Source organism: Papaver somniferum, unplaced genomic scaffold, assembly GCF_003573695.1.
Source record: "Papaver somniferum cultivar HN1 unplaced genomic scaffold, ASM357369v1 unplaced-scaffold_123, whole genome shotgun sequence".
NCBI lineage: Eukaryota > Viridiplantae > Streptophyta > Magnoliopsida > Ranunculales > Papaveraceae > Papaver > Papaver somniferum.
Genome location: NW_020621381.1, coordinates 1,921,611 through 1,939,300, shown reverse-complemented (window position 1 = coordinate 1,939,300; position 17,690 = coordinate 1,921,611). Strand labels below are relative to the sequence as shown.

At 34.7% G+C, this 17,690-nt stretch overlaps 1 protein-coding gene and 1 long non-coding RNA gene across 5 annotated transcripts; one reads left to right on the top strand and one right to left on the bottom strand.

Moving 5' to 3' along the window:
* Nucleotides 1–3,872: 3,872 nt before the first annotated feature.
* Nucleotides 3,873–5,803, bottom strand: LOC113330981. The gene is made up of 3 exons (XR_003350617.1): nt 5,486–5,803; nt 4,187–4,238; nt 3,873–4,115 (listed from the first exon to the last, which is right to left on the bottom strand). It is a non-coding gene; the product is annotated as an uncharacterized LOC113330981 (long non-coding RNA).
* Nucleotides 5,804–14,730: 8,927 nt separating this feature from the next.
* On the top strand, nt 14,731–17,360 carry LOC113331070 (exosome complex component CSL4-like). Of its 4 annotated transcripts, none has more exons than XM_026577854.1 (5): nt 14,731–14,963; nt 15,056–15,219; nt 15,951–16,050; nt 16,502–16,583; nt 16,976–17,360. In XM_026577854.1, the coding sequence occupies exons 1-5, from the start codon at nt 14,790–14,792 to the stop codon at nt 17,059–17,061; spliced, it is 606 nt and encodes a 201-aa protein (XP_026433639.1). In that variant the 5' UTR covers nt 14,731–14,789; the 3' UTR covers nt 17,062–17,360. The 4 variants fall into 4 exon arrangements, with proteins under 4 accessions (XP_026433639.1, XP_026433638.1, XP_026433641.1 ...); XM_026577853.1 differs by having other exon boundaries at nt 14,733–14,963; nt 15,053–15,219; XM_026577856.1 differs by having other exon boundaries at nt 14,734–14,963; nt 15,966–16,050.
* Nucleotides 17,361–17,690: the final 330 nt, after the last annotated feature.

Sequence of the window (17,690 nt, the reverse complement as noted above, 5' to 3'; positions counted from 1 at the left end):
CGAGATCAGGGTGCGTTCAATATGACTTGTATAAATAGGTTCTACCTATTTCAACCAAACGACAAGAGTTTTGGTTAACAACAACACAGTATCCAGAAAACAGCAAAGAATTGATAGCTTACATTCCGCAGGCCAGTCCCAAGTTCTGATACAAGTCATAAAATAGCCACACCTTCAGAGTTAACCATTCTGGTCTCAACACCTTCTTCGCTTCCCTCCCTAAGACCAACCCTTCTCCTTCACTTTGTGATCGAAGCAAGACTGGAACGACCATTTCTTGGTTTAGGCCAGGATTGTACAAATTGATCTCTCGAATCTAAAGTACTCCCACGCAGTGCATTTTTTTAAAGGTTTAGGCTCGTTTCTCATCCACACACCCAAATTTATTAAAACCAGTAGAAACAGTTTTTACCCACAAACAGTTGTGGTAGACAAATGTTAAGGTTAACGGTTGGACAAATGTTTTTTTTAAGGTTTATGGGACATGTTTTCGTTTTTTGGACAAAAAGTGTTGGATTTCTAGTTGTTGAATGAATGGTTTGTTTAGCTACGTAAAGTTTCAATACTTATGCCGGCACGTTTTTTTTAAGTTACCTTGTCGACTATTCCAGGGCCGACAAGGTTGTGAACTGTCAGACTGTTGGCCCTGACATCAGAAATTATTTACATACCAAGACCGGTAAGGTTGTGAACTGTCAGACTGTCGGCTGCTATGAAGCCGGCAGGGTATTATGTTATCGACCCTGTCGGCTATGTGTTGCAGAAAATAGCTACTCTTGATGCCTAAAATCATCATAAGGTAGTCATGGTAACAAAATTCCGACCTTGCCGAATATATAATAACCGGCATGCTAATGACCAAATACCATTCCCGCCGTTACACAGAAGAAATTGAACTCCTGATGCCTAAAATCAGTATAAGGTCGGCATGGTTATAAAATATGACCTTGCCGACTTTACCTTAGCCGGCACCCTAATAACTAAATACCTTGACGACGGTTATTCAGAAGAAAACCAACTCCTGATGCCTAAAATCATCATAAGGTCGGCATGGTTACAAAATTTCGACCCTGCCGATCAAATTTAGTCGGCGTATTGGGGAAATAAAAACCTCGCCGGCGAATTCAAAATTCAAATTTTTGCAAGTACAACTGCACTGATTGACTTGTACTTAGGCACTATAGCCGCCAAATTTGGGCACCATCCTATAAATGCACTACTTCTCTCTACAAAACAACACACAACTATTTTCATATACTCTCCTAAGCTCATATTGTCATACACTCCTTCTAACTCACCCAATATATCTCTACATACAACAATGGCATCATTTGATTCAAATGAAGATTTGGCAATCACCAAGGCGTGGTACGTGGAAACGCGGGTTAGACACGAGTCCTCCACAAGGGTGGATGCCGTAACCTTTTGGGCTAGGGTACACAACAAATTTAGGAAAGAGTTTGGGAATCCTAATGGAAGAAGTGTTCAACAATTCCATGATAGGCACCTAGTCATCGAAAATGCGATACTCTCTTTTTTAGCTCTCCAACCCCGGATTTTCAACGCTACCAACTTCAACTTGTCCATTGAAAAATTTGTAAGTATGGTTGTGGTTTATTTTACGTGATCCATGTTGTTTGGTCTTCCTACTAAACACCACTAACAAAGTAAGTTTATGTTTTGTTTTTGTAGCATGAAGTTGTCAAAGCGCGCTACTTGGAGGAAAAGGGGAAAGCATTCGCATTCGATGCAAGCTATGAATTCATGGTCTCCAAAATCCCGGAGTATGCCCCGAACTTCATCCAGGCCGGAGATGAATGAGATTCCTCCAACGAAGTAGGTTTTGTGGGTAGATCTCTATGTAAATCCTCACGAGACTATAACTCGTCCACTAGGGTCGCCTAGGGGTTCAAAGGCTTGATGCACATGCTAAGTACATTCGTTTTTCCGTCAACAAGGAGTTAGGTTTTATGTTTCAATCAATGTAGTAACCAAAATTGCATGAATAAAGTGAATTACATTTTCCCATATTTTGTTTTATGTTGGGTATAAACTACAGGTCGGCAATGTTAGAAATCATTAGCATGCCGACTATAGGCCAGCCGCGGTGTTTCAAATTATGTGCATGCCGACTATATTATAGCCGGCATGGTAGGAAATATTTACATGCCGACCGTAAGATTGCTGGCCCAAGATAGTCGGCATATTCGTCATTCAAAGACCCTTCCGACCTAAAAATGGTCGGCGTGTTATTCATCCGAGGACCATGCCTGCTATACTTAGTCGACATCCTATTCAAACGTCGACCAAGCCGGCGGATCTTGGTTGGCACCTTATTCAAACCTGGATCTTGACGACCTTTCATATTTTCAAAACTAAATTTTTTGATCGAAATCGAACTCATAAGACATATAAAAGGTTTAATCTACTGAATTCTCATTTTCAAAATTTTAATCTAAACTCAATTAATTAACCTAATCAGAATTTTTAGTGTTAATTAAACAAGAGCATATTAGCCATTTAGAAAATACAAGATTTAGAGGTGGCTTCTTTTACTTCAAAATGTCTTGGGTTTTGTCTCATTAGGTATACCCCAATCAAGTCAGATATTTTTTCAAGAAAAGTAATACTGCTGCAGATTTTTTTTTTATTAGGAAAGCAGCAAATTTATTCGTAATGATTTGGCATATACACCTACAGATTTGTTGATTTTTGTTTTGGTGGAGGATGTAAGGGGAAGGGTCCCTAGAAATACGTTTAAACTTAGTCAATGAGTCATGGTGGTTGCAGCCTTGCAGGTTCTTGGATAAGAAGTGGCATATCTAGGTATTCTAAACTTGAGTTCAGAGAGACAAATATTGCTGTGAAAGATCTATGGTTGGATCCTAAACAAAATGTATACAAACGCGCATTAACTCGTGCATTTTGAAATCTTAGGATGCAATGCCCCCATTTCATTTCAATGTCCAAGGATCCAATGCTAAGTGGGTTGTTTCGGCTGCATAAATGGAAGTACATATCAAAAATATTGATCTAGTAGTTGGACAAATTAGTCAAGATTAATCTTGACAGTGGTTTCATAAACATGTATTACCTTCACTCTGGAAACAGGAAACACACTGAACCACCGTAAACCGAACAACCAACACCTAAACCACCGTAACAATAAAAAAAACAAAATCCTCCAAACAAACCACATATGGTAAACTGCGTGAAAAACAAAAACACCAAATGTTAAGACACAAATATCTTTAGCCTTTAGGTATCGGTAAGCGGTATCCTCATCAGTGGAGTTCTTTTATTGGTTTCGCCGCTTGAGAATCTGTATCGTCTCCATTTTCAGCTGTGGAAGGTTGTGAGCTACCATTACCACGAATTCATTGGTTCCTTAATAATTTGCTCTATTAAGCTTTCAATTGTAGGGTCTGTATTTTGATTTCTTTCATCTCAACCCGCTTATAACAGAAAGAAATGTCATATTGGTTTTGCCAAAATTTTCAAATTATGTTTATATTTTTATGTTATTGTTAAAATATAATTTGATATAGAAGCATCAACATAGTGTTACTTCGAAGAGTATATATAATACGTTAAAAGGGATTGATGCTTGCATCGCTCAAAATTCCTAGTAAGGGGTGGTTGCCTCCATGCTTGTTAGACCGAAATTCCTTCAATACATTTTCATTCATAGCATCCGTGTAATAAATAGCACTCTTCTAATTATCTCGTATCTTTTCGCAAAATCTGATACAGGCATATCCCTTCTAATTGTTACTAATTTTTTCGTCAATTTTACTTGAGTTGCTTGATTTATGGTACTGATGGTAGTTTAGTTGTTGTTATTGTTGTCATTCTCTCTGTTGGCAAGAATATTTCCTTACAACAACAACAAAATAGTATAATCAAGAGAAACATATGATGAGGTCTACACATGGAATATCCATTCCAGTTGTTTTGACCAAGGAAAATACGAAAATTTCTACCAAATTTTAACTCTGGTAAGGAAAAAATTCATGCTCTTTGTTGCAACCTTTTTTTGATTGGCCATGTTGCTGGATATCTTTTCATTTGGTGTGAGATTGGAACAGTACCCTTTTGAGTTTTGCTTGAAATTCCTAGAAAGAGTGGAACACCATTACAAATATACTCGTTAATCGAATGGAAAAATTTCGGAACTGTAACATACTTGGTTAGTTTGATTTTGCCAGAACGTTGCACGTCGATGACACACCGGGCACCTGCGAAATAAATGCACGAAGCACTTGATCAATTTTAGAAGGTTAAAAGTAAATAATTTTAGCACTGCAAAGAGAGCAGATAAGATATCACAGCAAAAGATAAATGTAGCACGTAGTACTGTAAACATGTGCCCTTTCAAGATATTCTTATCCTAATGTAGCACTAACCACTTCCTAACTAAATTGAAAAAGCTTGTGTTTCTCCTTTAGATTATGCTAACTGGAGCACAATACGTGTGTGCTCCAAAAAATTACAACCAAAAAAAGGATGGAGCAGCTAAACGCATATATATGCTTGTCAAGCCGATGAGCAGCCCACTGCAAAAGAGGGGTTGTAGTTCCTTGTAGGAATGTTACCATTTATTTATGCTTACTATACTAACCACAAACCTACCTGGTAGGCTCTAAGCGAGCTTGTAGAATCTTACTTGCATCATAATTCGCCTTTAATTTTTGAACTTGCGCAACAAGCATGAAGTTGTACTGGTAGGAGAGTAGTTTGATAGTTAGGCTGAACTGAGATGACTTCTGGTGAACTTGTTTGAAGCATGGATAGTTTTTGTATGAACAACTTATGGTAATTAGTTGTGAAATCTAGTAATGAAAGAAAAAATATGTATTCTGGCAAACACTTCATTATTGCAAGCATAAACAAAGGAAATCACTGAATAAATTGGGTCCATTGGGAGATAATTCAATTGTTTATCTTGAGATGGCCATCTGTGAACAGAATCAGTGAACAACTTGGTCTGTACATTTAATATTAAATCTTATATACCTGAAGCAATGTTAGAAGTTCGCCCTTAACTAGAGAAAGCAAAACTTGTAAAAACAAAAATCAGTAATCCAAATAGTAAGGAGTTGCATCAACCCTCTTAAAAATGATCTTTGGAAGATATGATAGAACTAAACTCACATTATTAACAGAAATTGATCCTGGTTCGGTAAATAAGATAACATAAATAGGATAACCAATCTAAATATATATGAAAAACTCAACTGACATCAATAAAACTTAGGGTAATTTTTGGAGTAAAAATTATATATGGCTTAACAAAATTGAAATTATAAGGGATATAAAACTAACTGAAACAAAATTAACTGAAACTAAAGAATGAATTTTGATAAAACTAATTGAAGATGAACAGATTTTCAGGGCATTACGTAAGCATTTCTTCCACTTTGATTAACAAAACCCATAGAGATCGGTCAGTAAATTAAAATCCAAACAATGAAACAGTGAGTACCTAGCCATTTCAGACCCAGAGAAAGATCAGAGAAGAGTAATTTTCCGCTACTTCTGATCTCCACCAACTATTACTTCAAAGCATTAAACAGGTTGAAGTAATTGATAATCGCTTGAACCTGTTTAAATGTTGCTGATACTCCTTTCACTGATGAAAAAGAAAAAAAAAAGTAAGTTGAGTTTGGGGTTGAAATTACTATATAACTCAGCTTCAATGATGAAACCAAACCAAAATAAACTAGGCAAAAATGACCAAAACTAGATAAAACCTAATTAGGTTTCATCATTTTTTCACATATTGTCATTTCTCCAACACAGCTTCAATGATGAAACCAAACCAAAATAAACTAGGCAAAAATGATGAAACCAAAGTTGGTTTCACCAAAATTAGATGAAACCGAAATTGGTTTCATCATTTTTCCACATATTTTCATTTCACCAACACAAACTTCAATGATGAACTGAACCTGCCAATAGATGAAGAAAAAACTGGTTAACACAGGACGAATATATTTGATACTATAACGTGCCCAGGATAAGAAGCCCACATAAACCAAAAGATCTGATTAAATATAGATAGTTGGCTTGCATAATACAATTTAATGTCTAAAGCATAATAAAGTGAACACAAATTGGAGAAACTACTAATTCACAAAACAGACAATAATCTTAGCACGATAATGACATTGAAGTATATATTCAAGGAAGTCAGTCTCTCTCTCTGCCGAATTTCTGCTTGTTTAGTGGAGCTCTGGAGCTTATGCTTCAGATATATGGATTCCTCAGTACTTAAATATTGATGGTATAGTTAGTCTATGGTAAATTGCTAATGTCGTAAAACTTCAAATGATAGTGTAAGCAGAAGGAAACCCTATACCCGGATAGAATCTCTTACTATAATACCCAATAAGGCATGAATCCTGCAAAGACGTGACTAAGAACTACGAAATTTTCCAAAAGAATGATGCAGAAAACAACATCAACAATTTTATACATGATGGAGCAGGGACGGACCTCATTGCATATACATGAATTATTTATTAAGTATAAAGCATCTTTGGCAAGGAGAAGTTCAAAATTTATGCCTAACTACTATTATTTTCTGAAATTCATAGATTAGTATCTAGCAATTCAATCCACAATAATATGTACAGACTTAAACAACAAATTTCTTATTAGAAAGTGGTTAAATTATGATCAGGTTACATGTATTACCTGAAGGGATAAAATCCCACTTCCTCTGCAACAAAAACTAAACCACCAGATAACCCTCTCCATACATCTCCACGATCAATCAAGCAAATCCACCATGGTTTTCCTTCTCGGGAACCTCTATGGCAACCTCAATATCATCGCATCCTCAATCTGGATAGGTAAATGAGTTGCCTATACCCGGATAGAAACTCCTGCCTTTGTAATGTCGTGACCGTTCCGTAGGATCTCTCCAGCTGAAGGATTTGAGAAACAACCTAACATTCTTAAGAAAGTGGATTTTCCTGCACCACTTGCTCCTGTTAACACGAGTGCACCTCCGTCATGGACTGATGCATTAATGTTTCGAAGAATTAGTTGGGCATTTCTCATGCATGAGACATTGTTTAGCAGCATTCTAGGAAGTGGTGGTTTTCTTATAAACATTTTAACTCCAAAACGTCATCAACCTAAAAAAGTAAAACACACAAATTGAGAATGAAAACATAAACAAACACAAAACCCCAACTCAGAAATCAAATTCCCTCAAAAATCCAATACAATTGAAAACACAAACCCCAAACTCAGTAAATCAAATTCCCTTAGAACTTCAAAACAAATGATGAAAACACCAGTCACCAATTTCTATTTCAAAATTGAACAACGTCATAGTATAATGAATCCAATTAATTCAAAAGAACAACACAAATTAAAGATGATGGAAACCAAAATTGGTTTCACCAAACCTAGATGAAACCGAAATTGGTTTCATCATTTTCCACATATTTTCATTTCACCAACACAAACTTCCAAGTCTGTGTCCGTAACTTTTGTAAGTTAATTAACCTAAACACATCAAATTCTCAACAACTGAAATGTCTATTTCATTTCTATCAACAACTGAAATGTCTATTTCATATCCATTAAAAGAATTCATCATCAGTTCACTCCATAACATCTCAAGCCATCACCTTCATCATATTTGTAGCTTCATAATCCCTGCAACTCATCATAACCTAAACTAATTATCACAACTATCAACTGCAGTTTCAAGGATATTTATAACTCTATCAATTGATATACTACATCTCAGTAAATATATTTCTAGGTCCAAAACCCATTTACCAAACAGCAGCAGCAACTAAATCTTCTAATTTGTTAAGAAACATAACAATCTCTTCCACTATTTCAACTTAAAATCAGATCTCTATTCTTAACTCATCAGAGATTCAAATTCATCAACATCCTTTTCTCAATCATCTCCTTCTTAATCAAACCCCTCTCCCTAAATTTTGCAGATAGATCAATATCAAAGAAGAACCCTAGTTTCTTAATTTAGGGAAGATTATAAACCATAATTCTCTACGAAATCAAAATTAAACTTCATACTACCATCTCTACTTCAAATCAGAACAAACCCACTTTAATTCTAACAGACCATTGAGATTTAATAAAAAAGAATCAATCAAAACATAAACCCTAAATTTGACCTCCGATTTACCTTTTCTGTGAATTCTGATTTCAGTAATCGATTCAACAACATCACTCTCAATCAAAGCAAAATTAAACTACAGAGATACGAATTACAATGAAGAATTAAAGAGGTTTGATGCACTAACCCATTTTTAAGAACCACGATCTAGATTTAACCCTCTTTCTCAACTATTACGGAGAAGAAAACCAAATTTTGAAGACGAAATTGATGCTGGTGGTGACGTAGGTGTTGCTGCTTGTGGTGACGGAGGTGTTGCTGCTGGTGTTCGTGGAGAATTGTTGCTGCTGGTGATGATGGTGGTGGGAGAAGGAGACGGAAGAAAGAAGAAAAAAGAAATCAGAGAAGAAGAAGAAGAAGAAAAGGTCAAGGGCATGTTTGTCTTTTTTTAAAGTAACAAAAACTAAATTTACACATTATTATTTGGCTTGGGGTTTTTGTCCCAGTTTTATTTGAAACGGTTTTTATTTGGTAGAAATAATATGACCGGTTTTTTCTTATCACTAGTTTGTTCACCTAGGGGTTTTGTCACTAGTTTTGTTTTTTCAATGAGTTTTTTATCCTTAAAACAACAATGGTTCTTTGTTGCTCCTTCTCTTTTTTTCTGAAGATTTATCATGACAATTCATTATCATTGACACTTTTATGTTCCATATCATCAATTCATGTTAGTAGCAAAAACAAGGTCATCTGAAATAGGAGTAATAAATATGTGATAGATAGTGGAATGTTTTCGAATTTGTACTTTGAAGCTTTTGATTTTGAGAATTAATGCAACATATGGTACCAATTTTTTTAGATTGAAACATCTATAAATATTTAAAATTCTAGTCTTAATGATGTATCACCAATAAAAACCGATATAATCTTTTGTATAGATGTATCGGACCCGACCGATACGATACTGATACATGATATTAACTCCTTGGTAGTAACAAAAGAAGAATGGTACATATTTATATCGAGCCCGTGTTGTTATGGTAGTGGCTAAGTTAGCTTATATAAATGGTGGTCCAGATTTGTGCTTGCAAAACATAAATTCATATCTGACATTTTTCATCAATAAAATGGACATGATCGTGCATTATTTGGATAAATTCAGTTTTTCTTTGTTGTGATAAACTTTTTTTATAGGTAGTACAATGGTCCCTAGACTACATCCAAACTCCTTCATATTAGTTAGTTTGGCAATTAAGGGTTTTGACCCCTACCTCCGCAGTGGGAGGGAGCATGAGAACCATCAGACAACTTTATGGTTCTCAAAAAAAAAAGATAAGAAAAAAAAAACATTGTTGTCATAGACTTAGCTCCCATGAAATTGTCAGGTTTCAAGGTTCGTATGAATCGTTTCTATGCTACATTTTTTCTGTAATTTTGTTAATTTTATTAATTTGGATTTTGAAATTTTGGGCATTCAAATGATGTATTTTTTGAGTAATCGACACACACACATATATAAATTAATCGATTGCGGAGGTCACAGTTTTGTTAGATTTTTTCCTTGATATTATACGTATATTGGATTTGATATGAGGTTCGGATATACTTGGATCACCTCAATATGATGGCATAGTTCAATTATAATCTTTTGTGTTACCACGTACAATTTACAACGATTTCAGCATTTCTATTTATTATGTTGTTTATTAGATTGGTTTTTATAGTATTTGATAGATGGTCATTTTTAGGTTTAAATTTCGGATCTACATAGTATAAATCAAACCAGTTGAAGCTCAAACTGGGTTTATCCCTTGTTAGAGCATTGCTAGGTTGAACCCACCAAGCGTTGGTATGTCAAGGCTGGTTGTCATATTTTAATATCAAAACTCATTTACCGTCGCTTGATTAAATGTACTAGAGTCAACTTCGTTTAGGTTAGACTAGAAAGTCTAGGAATGTTAAGACATACACGTATTACTTTGAAGACTTGAAGAACGTGAAGATGTATTGACTATAATGAAGACATTATTCTTCCGCTTGAGGTTAGTGATACTGATTTGACCTGTTTCCATTCTTATCATTACTTTCAAGTCGTTTAAGATTGAAATTATAACATGTGAGGTTATATTTAATACTCTAGTATTAGACTTGGTCAAATTATTATGATCAAAGTGTCGACGATGAATATATAGAATATAAAGCACAATTTGGATAACTTAGCCTAGATAAAGAGTGGCTGAGATTTTTCTAGGAAGAAGATAAATCTACGGTTATGGTCTGTTCAACTTAACAATTATAAATGTTTTATTAATTACTATCTCATTAAATGCTTATAATGAATGATTAGTTGATGTTTTATTATAACTGTCCCCTTAATTAATCTCATAAATACATATTTTATTAATAATTAATTTTACTAAAAATCATAATATTATTAAATGGTAGCAGTGGAAGAAGTATGGGTGTTAGAAATAGTGACGAGTGTTTGTGAGTGGTGGAGGCGGTAAGATTACTGGTAGTGGAAGAAATAGTGGAGATGGATAATTTTTATGGTGGTGGTTGTTGGTCGGACAATAATAATTTTGTGTCTTTACAAAACATGTAATATTATATTGTGAAAGATATAATTGGATGTTTTTAGCCCGATTGGTAAGGACAAAAACCAAATATTCGATGATGGTACAAGATATATAAGACAATATGATCATAACCGCTGGACCACCTAAATGGTATCCCTAATATATATGGTACCTGATCGAATAAATCATGGTTTTTAATGTTAAAATAAAATTGACTACAATATAAAAGAGAACATGACAAAAAAATAAATAATGGAACAAATTAATTGACGACTTAAGTTTACTAAGTTTAAACTTCATGCACGACGTTTGTAATTAAAAATTAAAAGCATGCCCAACTGAGTGGGGTGGGGGGGGAGTTTAGGAAAGAAGTGGTATACGGTGATTTTGTGGTGGTGTCAGGTGATGATGAGTAGTAATATATTCTGTTAATTATGTGTCGCCATAAACCGAATAACATTATAAAGCAAACAAGATGTGGTCGATCGTCTAAATGATAAAATAAATTCGGTTAAAATACATGAAAATCAAGAAAATATAGAATGCAACGCAATATAATCGCTAATGAATGGTTTGAGTCAAATTCAGTACACAATAAAATAACTTATTATTGAGTCGTACAGTTACGCCACGGGTTATATCATATCTAGGTGATTTTTTTTTTGTTTCTTTGTTCCGTATTATAAAAAAAGTTGGCCGAAGTTAGTCAACATAAAGAGCGATCTTGATTTTCCCTCCAACTGATATATTCATGGTTGTGGTCGATTCTATAAATACACGCTTTATTTGATAAATAATTTGTTACGTGTTCTCTTTTTCTCATCTCAAAAGTCATAAGCAAAGCGGAGAATTTGATCGACCAAAAATAATAAACCTACATTCCCATAAAACTAAACAATTGCTTCTCTCACTCACTCCCGATAGGAAAAGTATATAAAAAAACTTTAATTCCACTTTTGTGCAAACCTAAATCAGAAATAAATTTGGGAAGGAGATATAGAAAAAAAAACTTAAATCCAAGAACATACTTCCGCTTAACCTTCTTTCCTTGATGATTTGGTATCATCCTCCAAATATTTGATATTTATCTTAATTTATTATTTTTTTTGGTATTGTCCTCAAAATTTGTTTAGGAAGAATATAAATCAATGGTTCTTAATGCAAGTGTCTATAAGTGATTGTATGATTGGAAGTTAGAAATTCACCTCGTAATAAATGTCTTATTCATTATCATAATAAATATATAATCACACTAAACAAATTTGTTAATAATACCATCAACAAATATTATGGATCGATACTGGATACTGGTATTTGTGAGTGGTGATGCATGGAGCCAGTGGCGACAATGATACTGGTGGAAAAAGTAGTGGTAATTGGTGGTTCTGGTGGTGGTATTGCAGTTGGTCAATGTAGTAGGGTGCAATGTTTAATCAATGTCGATATGATACAAGAAACACAATATTATGGAAGTTGTGCTTGAATTTTTTAGTGTTATAATAAGCTCGGTTATTATAAAAATAAAAAAAATAATAAAAAAGTATGAAGTGTAATTGTGAATTTATAGGGTAACAACAAAGTTGATATAAATTTTCTTACTTATTTTTGAAAACGTGCCGTTACGGCACGGGTCAAGTTCTAGTTGAATTACGAAGTATAATGTTTGTCTTCTGAACTTCGTAAATGCGACATCAACATAATCTATGTAACTTGTTACTTGATTGTGTATTGGATATATGTGTGATTTCATCCTAGGAAACTATGTTTCATTACATATGTTTAAAGGAAGTACATATACGAACTTGCTTCGTAATCGAAAAGAAATCACTAGGTGTTTTGGTCCGATTTTCTATGAAGATCTATTGGATGACCAATCCGAACCTAAGATGAGAATTCTGGAAGAACCAATCTTAACTTATGTTGAGAGTCAAGGTAAAACCGATCCCTACCTACTTTGGGATACATGGTAAAACCGATCTTATCTATTGTTGGGAATCTTGGTAGAACTGATCCCTACCTGTATTGGTAATACCGATCCTAGATATTGTTGGGAGTCATGGTAGAACTGATCCCTACTTATATTGAAAGACTTGGTAGAAACGATCCCTACCTACGTTGGGAGTCATGGTATAACCGGTCCAGGAGAAAAACCGATTTCAACATTCACATATTATTTTACGGTTTTGTGTGAGTTTGGAATTAGGGTTTGCTAAATAGGTTAGTTCCATATGTCGACACAATTTGAACATGTGCATAATTTTTATCTCTAATTGAAATATTGAGAATCTTTTAATTAAGATTTTCGAATTATATGTTTTTGATTTTTTAGCAATCAAAACATATCTCTTGAAAATCTATATTAGTTAAGTGCTAGATATTTTCGAAAGAGAGATTTCGGGATTACATGTTGGATATTAGTTGGAAATATAAAAACCAAAATTAGGTACTTTTTTGCATATCTTGAGAATCTTTCGGTTTTGGAATTTCCTTGTTGTCCAAACAACCTTGGTCTATAAATAGTTAAGGTTGCATTTATTGCAAACTATCCGCCGTGCAAACTTCATTCGTGTTGTTTCTGGTGGAACTGACTATCCGGAGAGGAAAGTACCCTAATTAGGAGAAATCTCTTACGTCCGCTCGTTTAAAGACTTATATGGGATCAAGAAGTTCTACGAGTACCATTGGTGGGAAACTAGATAATTACATTGTTATTTTAGTTTTCTATTATTGATTTGATTGATTAACGGTTGTTCAAACTCTGATTGCACCTAGTTTTATTATTCTTGAGAGCATTCTCTTCTGACATAATCTCACTCAAACTAGATGAAAGTATTGACGGGATCTTCAGAACTGTTTTTAGATCTGAAAACAACTTATGATCATCCATTGTTAACATACCCTGTTCTGTGTTTGATTGATCATAAGTGGAATCAAGTTTTTGTGTGCAGGTATAATTGAAGGCAATTGAAGATTTGAAGACAATAAGATTTTTCGTATTGGTTTTCGCATCTCCTGATATTTGTGCACACATCTTGATCGGCTGGGATCCGATTAAGATTTAATATACCTTTGGTATATTTGATCAAATAGCCGTATAGATCAGCAACTATCATTTGGTGGTATTCTTTGGTATCCAAATCTGGTAGTTGTGAATCTAGATCTGATTATTTCAGATCTTTATGTCTTACACAACAAAGGAGTTTACTTGTTTAACGGAAGAGCCTTTGTCACAAACTGAACATATCATTTCTAAATAGATTATTGAAGTAGTTACCAAACAGGTTTGTTCCTCTATTATTTGGAAGACGATCAAAATGAGTTGAGTGCTTAAGACTTTACATCGGTAAAGCAACTCAAGATAGTGATTTCTGTCTTGGGATTCACGTGCGTTAGCCAGACGGTTGTAGGCGCAGGGATACTGGGGGAACTAAGTAACTTGGGGTAGATTACTTGGTCTCAACTATACGAAGTTGGCTTTGTTCTTTGTATAACGGCTTAATTTTGAGAGTATTCAATGGACTAGGTCCCTGTATTTTTCTGCATTTGCGGTTTCCTCGTTAACAAAATCTTGTTGTGTGATTTACTTTTACATTCCGCAATTATAAATGTTTTATTGTAATAAAAAGTAAAGTACACTAGTACGTTAATTCAAGACACTTAACTGTGATCCTGTAGTATATCGATTTTATACCGTAACTATAATCAAGTGTATACCTTGTTGTCGTATTGTCTCAATTTTGTCTATAGACGATCACACTTGAACAGAAATAAATACTTCAATATTTGAATAATAGGACTGTGGAGTGTTGTGTAATGTTTTATTATATCTTAATAGATAAAATGTGTGAAAAAAATGCTAGTTATAAAAATTATCTGTGTATAATCTGGAGCCGATATTACAACAATAATCTCCCCGATACAAAATTGTACTAGTGTATGGCCTCCGCCGAGACAAACCGAAGTCCACATCGGCTTTACCGCAAAACAACTCATTCGGAATTGACTCGCTGGCCCAATTTCTTTTAACCTAAGTTCGTGCCTCACGTACCAAGTTTCTCGTTGTTGAATTCTGAGAAAGAGAAAGAGAGAGAGAGAAATTAGATATGGTGATGGAAGTAGAAAAAGAGAAGGAAGAAGTAATGGTAACACCAGGAGAAGTGTTGGGTTATTCATCAACCCTAATCCCAGGTAAAGGTGCATACTTACACAATAAAACTATACACGCTTCTCTTACTGGACGTCGGGTCATCATCCCTCCATCCGATTCACCTCACCAGGTAGGGTTTAGGGTTTTAAGGTTTAACTTTTTCTCGATTCTTGAATCTTCAATGATTGAATTTCTTTGTTTTGTTTGTCTGTCTGATAGAAGAGATCAATTGTGGAGGTTACTGGTCATAAAGGTCATGGTGCCGTTCCTGAACCTGGATCCATCGTCATTGCTAGGGTAACTAAGGTGATGGCTAAGATGGCTTCAGCTGATATTATGTGTGTTGGTACCAAATCGGTGAAAGAAAAGTTTAGCGGGGTTATCAGGTATGTATGCTTATTCCAGGTTATGGAAATTTTATTGAACTTATGTTTCTGAGTATGTATATGATAGGAAAAATTGTAGAAGTTTAAGAAACTGTGCGTATGTATATATAAGTAGGGAACTGAAATATTATTGTTCAAAGTCTGGAAGAGTTGATTGGTTATTAGTAGTAAGAATAGAATGTTAATATGTATGGATAAAAACTGTAAAATCATACCTATTTTTCAAACAGGAAAAATGCCCTGTTCTTGGTTGAGGATCAATATTTGTAGTATAGTTTTGAATGGAACTTGGTTGCCATTCTGTTGAAGTGTGTTTAGTAATGTTTTCATTTTGGATCAAGAATGGTGAGTTAGGCATAATATGAGTTAAGCAAGTAAGTACAGGTGCTAATGCCCAGAGAAGAGTCCAATTGCTATGCATGTCAGTGTTGTCATTTTGAGAATTGGATTCTATTAGTGGGAATCTTCGACCCCATGGGTAGGCAGACCGTACACCGAATATCCCCTATTAATTGAAGAAGAAACGACTACGCTTTCCGAGCCCGCAAGGGGTGAATCTCTAAGGCAGCACTAGCAGGAAAAATAACTTTTGTCATCAGTGTTGTAGTTATGTTTACAGTTTCTTTCTTTTGCCTTTGGGTTGGTAGATGTTGGCTTAGACAAATCTTTGTATTTCACAGGAATGTAAGATTGAGCATACTTATTTAAGTTACTGATGTTAAACTTACCAGAAAGTATGTTGACAGGCAACAAGATGTTCGAGCCACAGAAATTGATAAAGTGGATATGCACTTGTCTTTTCGCAATGGTGATATAGTGAAGGCTTTTGTTGTATCCTTTATCTTTGATGCTTTTAGCTCTGATGCTCTTGGTGATATAGTGAAGGCTCTTATTTAGCTCCGATGCTTTTAAATTTTCTAATGCCTCAATTCAATAAACATTTCAATTGCATCTTTAAGTTTTTTCAGTTGTTTTTAATCTTTGAAGTTAGAACTCTTTTGTGAAAACATTTCCCCCTACCCCCTATTTTTTCACTGTCGAGGTGCAAGTAACCTAACCAAACAATTAAGTGTTATAGGTCAGTATCTCAATCTTTCTCTCAACAAGGTTTGTTTGGTTGATCAGTTTTTAGCAGTCACCTGCTAGTTCTCTGCTACATACTGAATACAGGGTGTTTCCCTCTAAAGGAAACACTTTATCCTAGTAATTGATAGCATGAGACTGTTAGTGTCATCATTCTACTTCTTCCTATTGCCATCTTTAACAGAATTTCCTTGTTAAGCTCTCTCTTGGAGATGCACGAGCTTACTATCTTTCTACTGCGAAGAATGAACTGGGTGTTGTATCTGCTGAAAGCATCGGAGGTAAGACTTATTTGCAGCAAATAGAAATTTCTTGCAATTTTTTGCAGCAATCTGAATTTAAGATCTTATAATTGAACATTGGAAATCGGTTGATACAACTTCTGTTTGTAGCTTGAGAGTAACCAACAAAACTATATGTTGTAAATTCTCTTCCTTTTATCTAAAAATAGCTGAATCCTATCCGTGTATAAAATATAAACTCACACAATTATTGCAGTCTGTACTTTCTAAATAACAGGGTTAATCTATATTTCCCATCTACACCTTCTGGACAATAATATATTACTTTGAGTAACATGCTAAGGGCCATGGGCATGGGAGTAAAACCTAGATGTATTGCCTTCTCTTAGTTACATGTATAAAACAATAATTACTGCTGCTATTATTTGCAGGAGCAACAATGGTTCCAATCAGTTATACAGAGATGCAGTGTCCTTTGACAGGCCAGATTGAACAAAGAAAAGTTGCCAAGGTATGAGGAGGTTGATAACTGTGATGGAGAGCCTAGATAGGTAAATTGTTGTGAAGAAGATGGAATTGTCCGCTTTATATAGGTCAATTGTTGTGAAGAAGATGGAATTGTCCGCTTTGTATAAGTAGTTTACCATCATGGAGAAACACCTATTAAGGAGAAAAAGGACGTCCATAGAGATTCACTAGTTTTGGAAGAAAAAGAAAAATTCTTGTTGCTGTATCATTGTTCTGAAAAAATTTGATGTCAAATGATATTCACATTTTATTGAAAGTATGTTATTTTAGTGAGTCTCCTTTATCCAATTTCTTGATTGTGCAACTTGATGATCCTTCCAAGATATGTTGATTTGTGTCACACAAGTTTACCAACTAATGTGCATAATATGTGATTTCTTACTAGTTGTTGGTTAGGTTATAATTATACACTGCCGCTTTCTCTCGTGGCTTGATGTATATCCAGAAAGCAGGGTGTGGCAAACCTGATTTTTAAACAGAATGTTAGTACTGTGATGTGCGGAATTAAGATTAATTTTGGGAAAAACAACTACATTAGTCCTCTTTCCAGGTTGCTAATTTTTGTGGTAAAATTTTCTCTCTCCCCTCTCTTCCTCTACTCCAAAAGGAAGACAAACA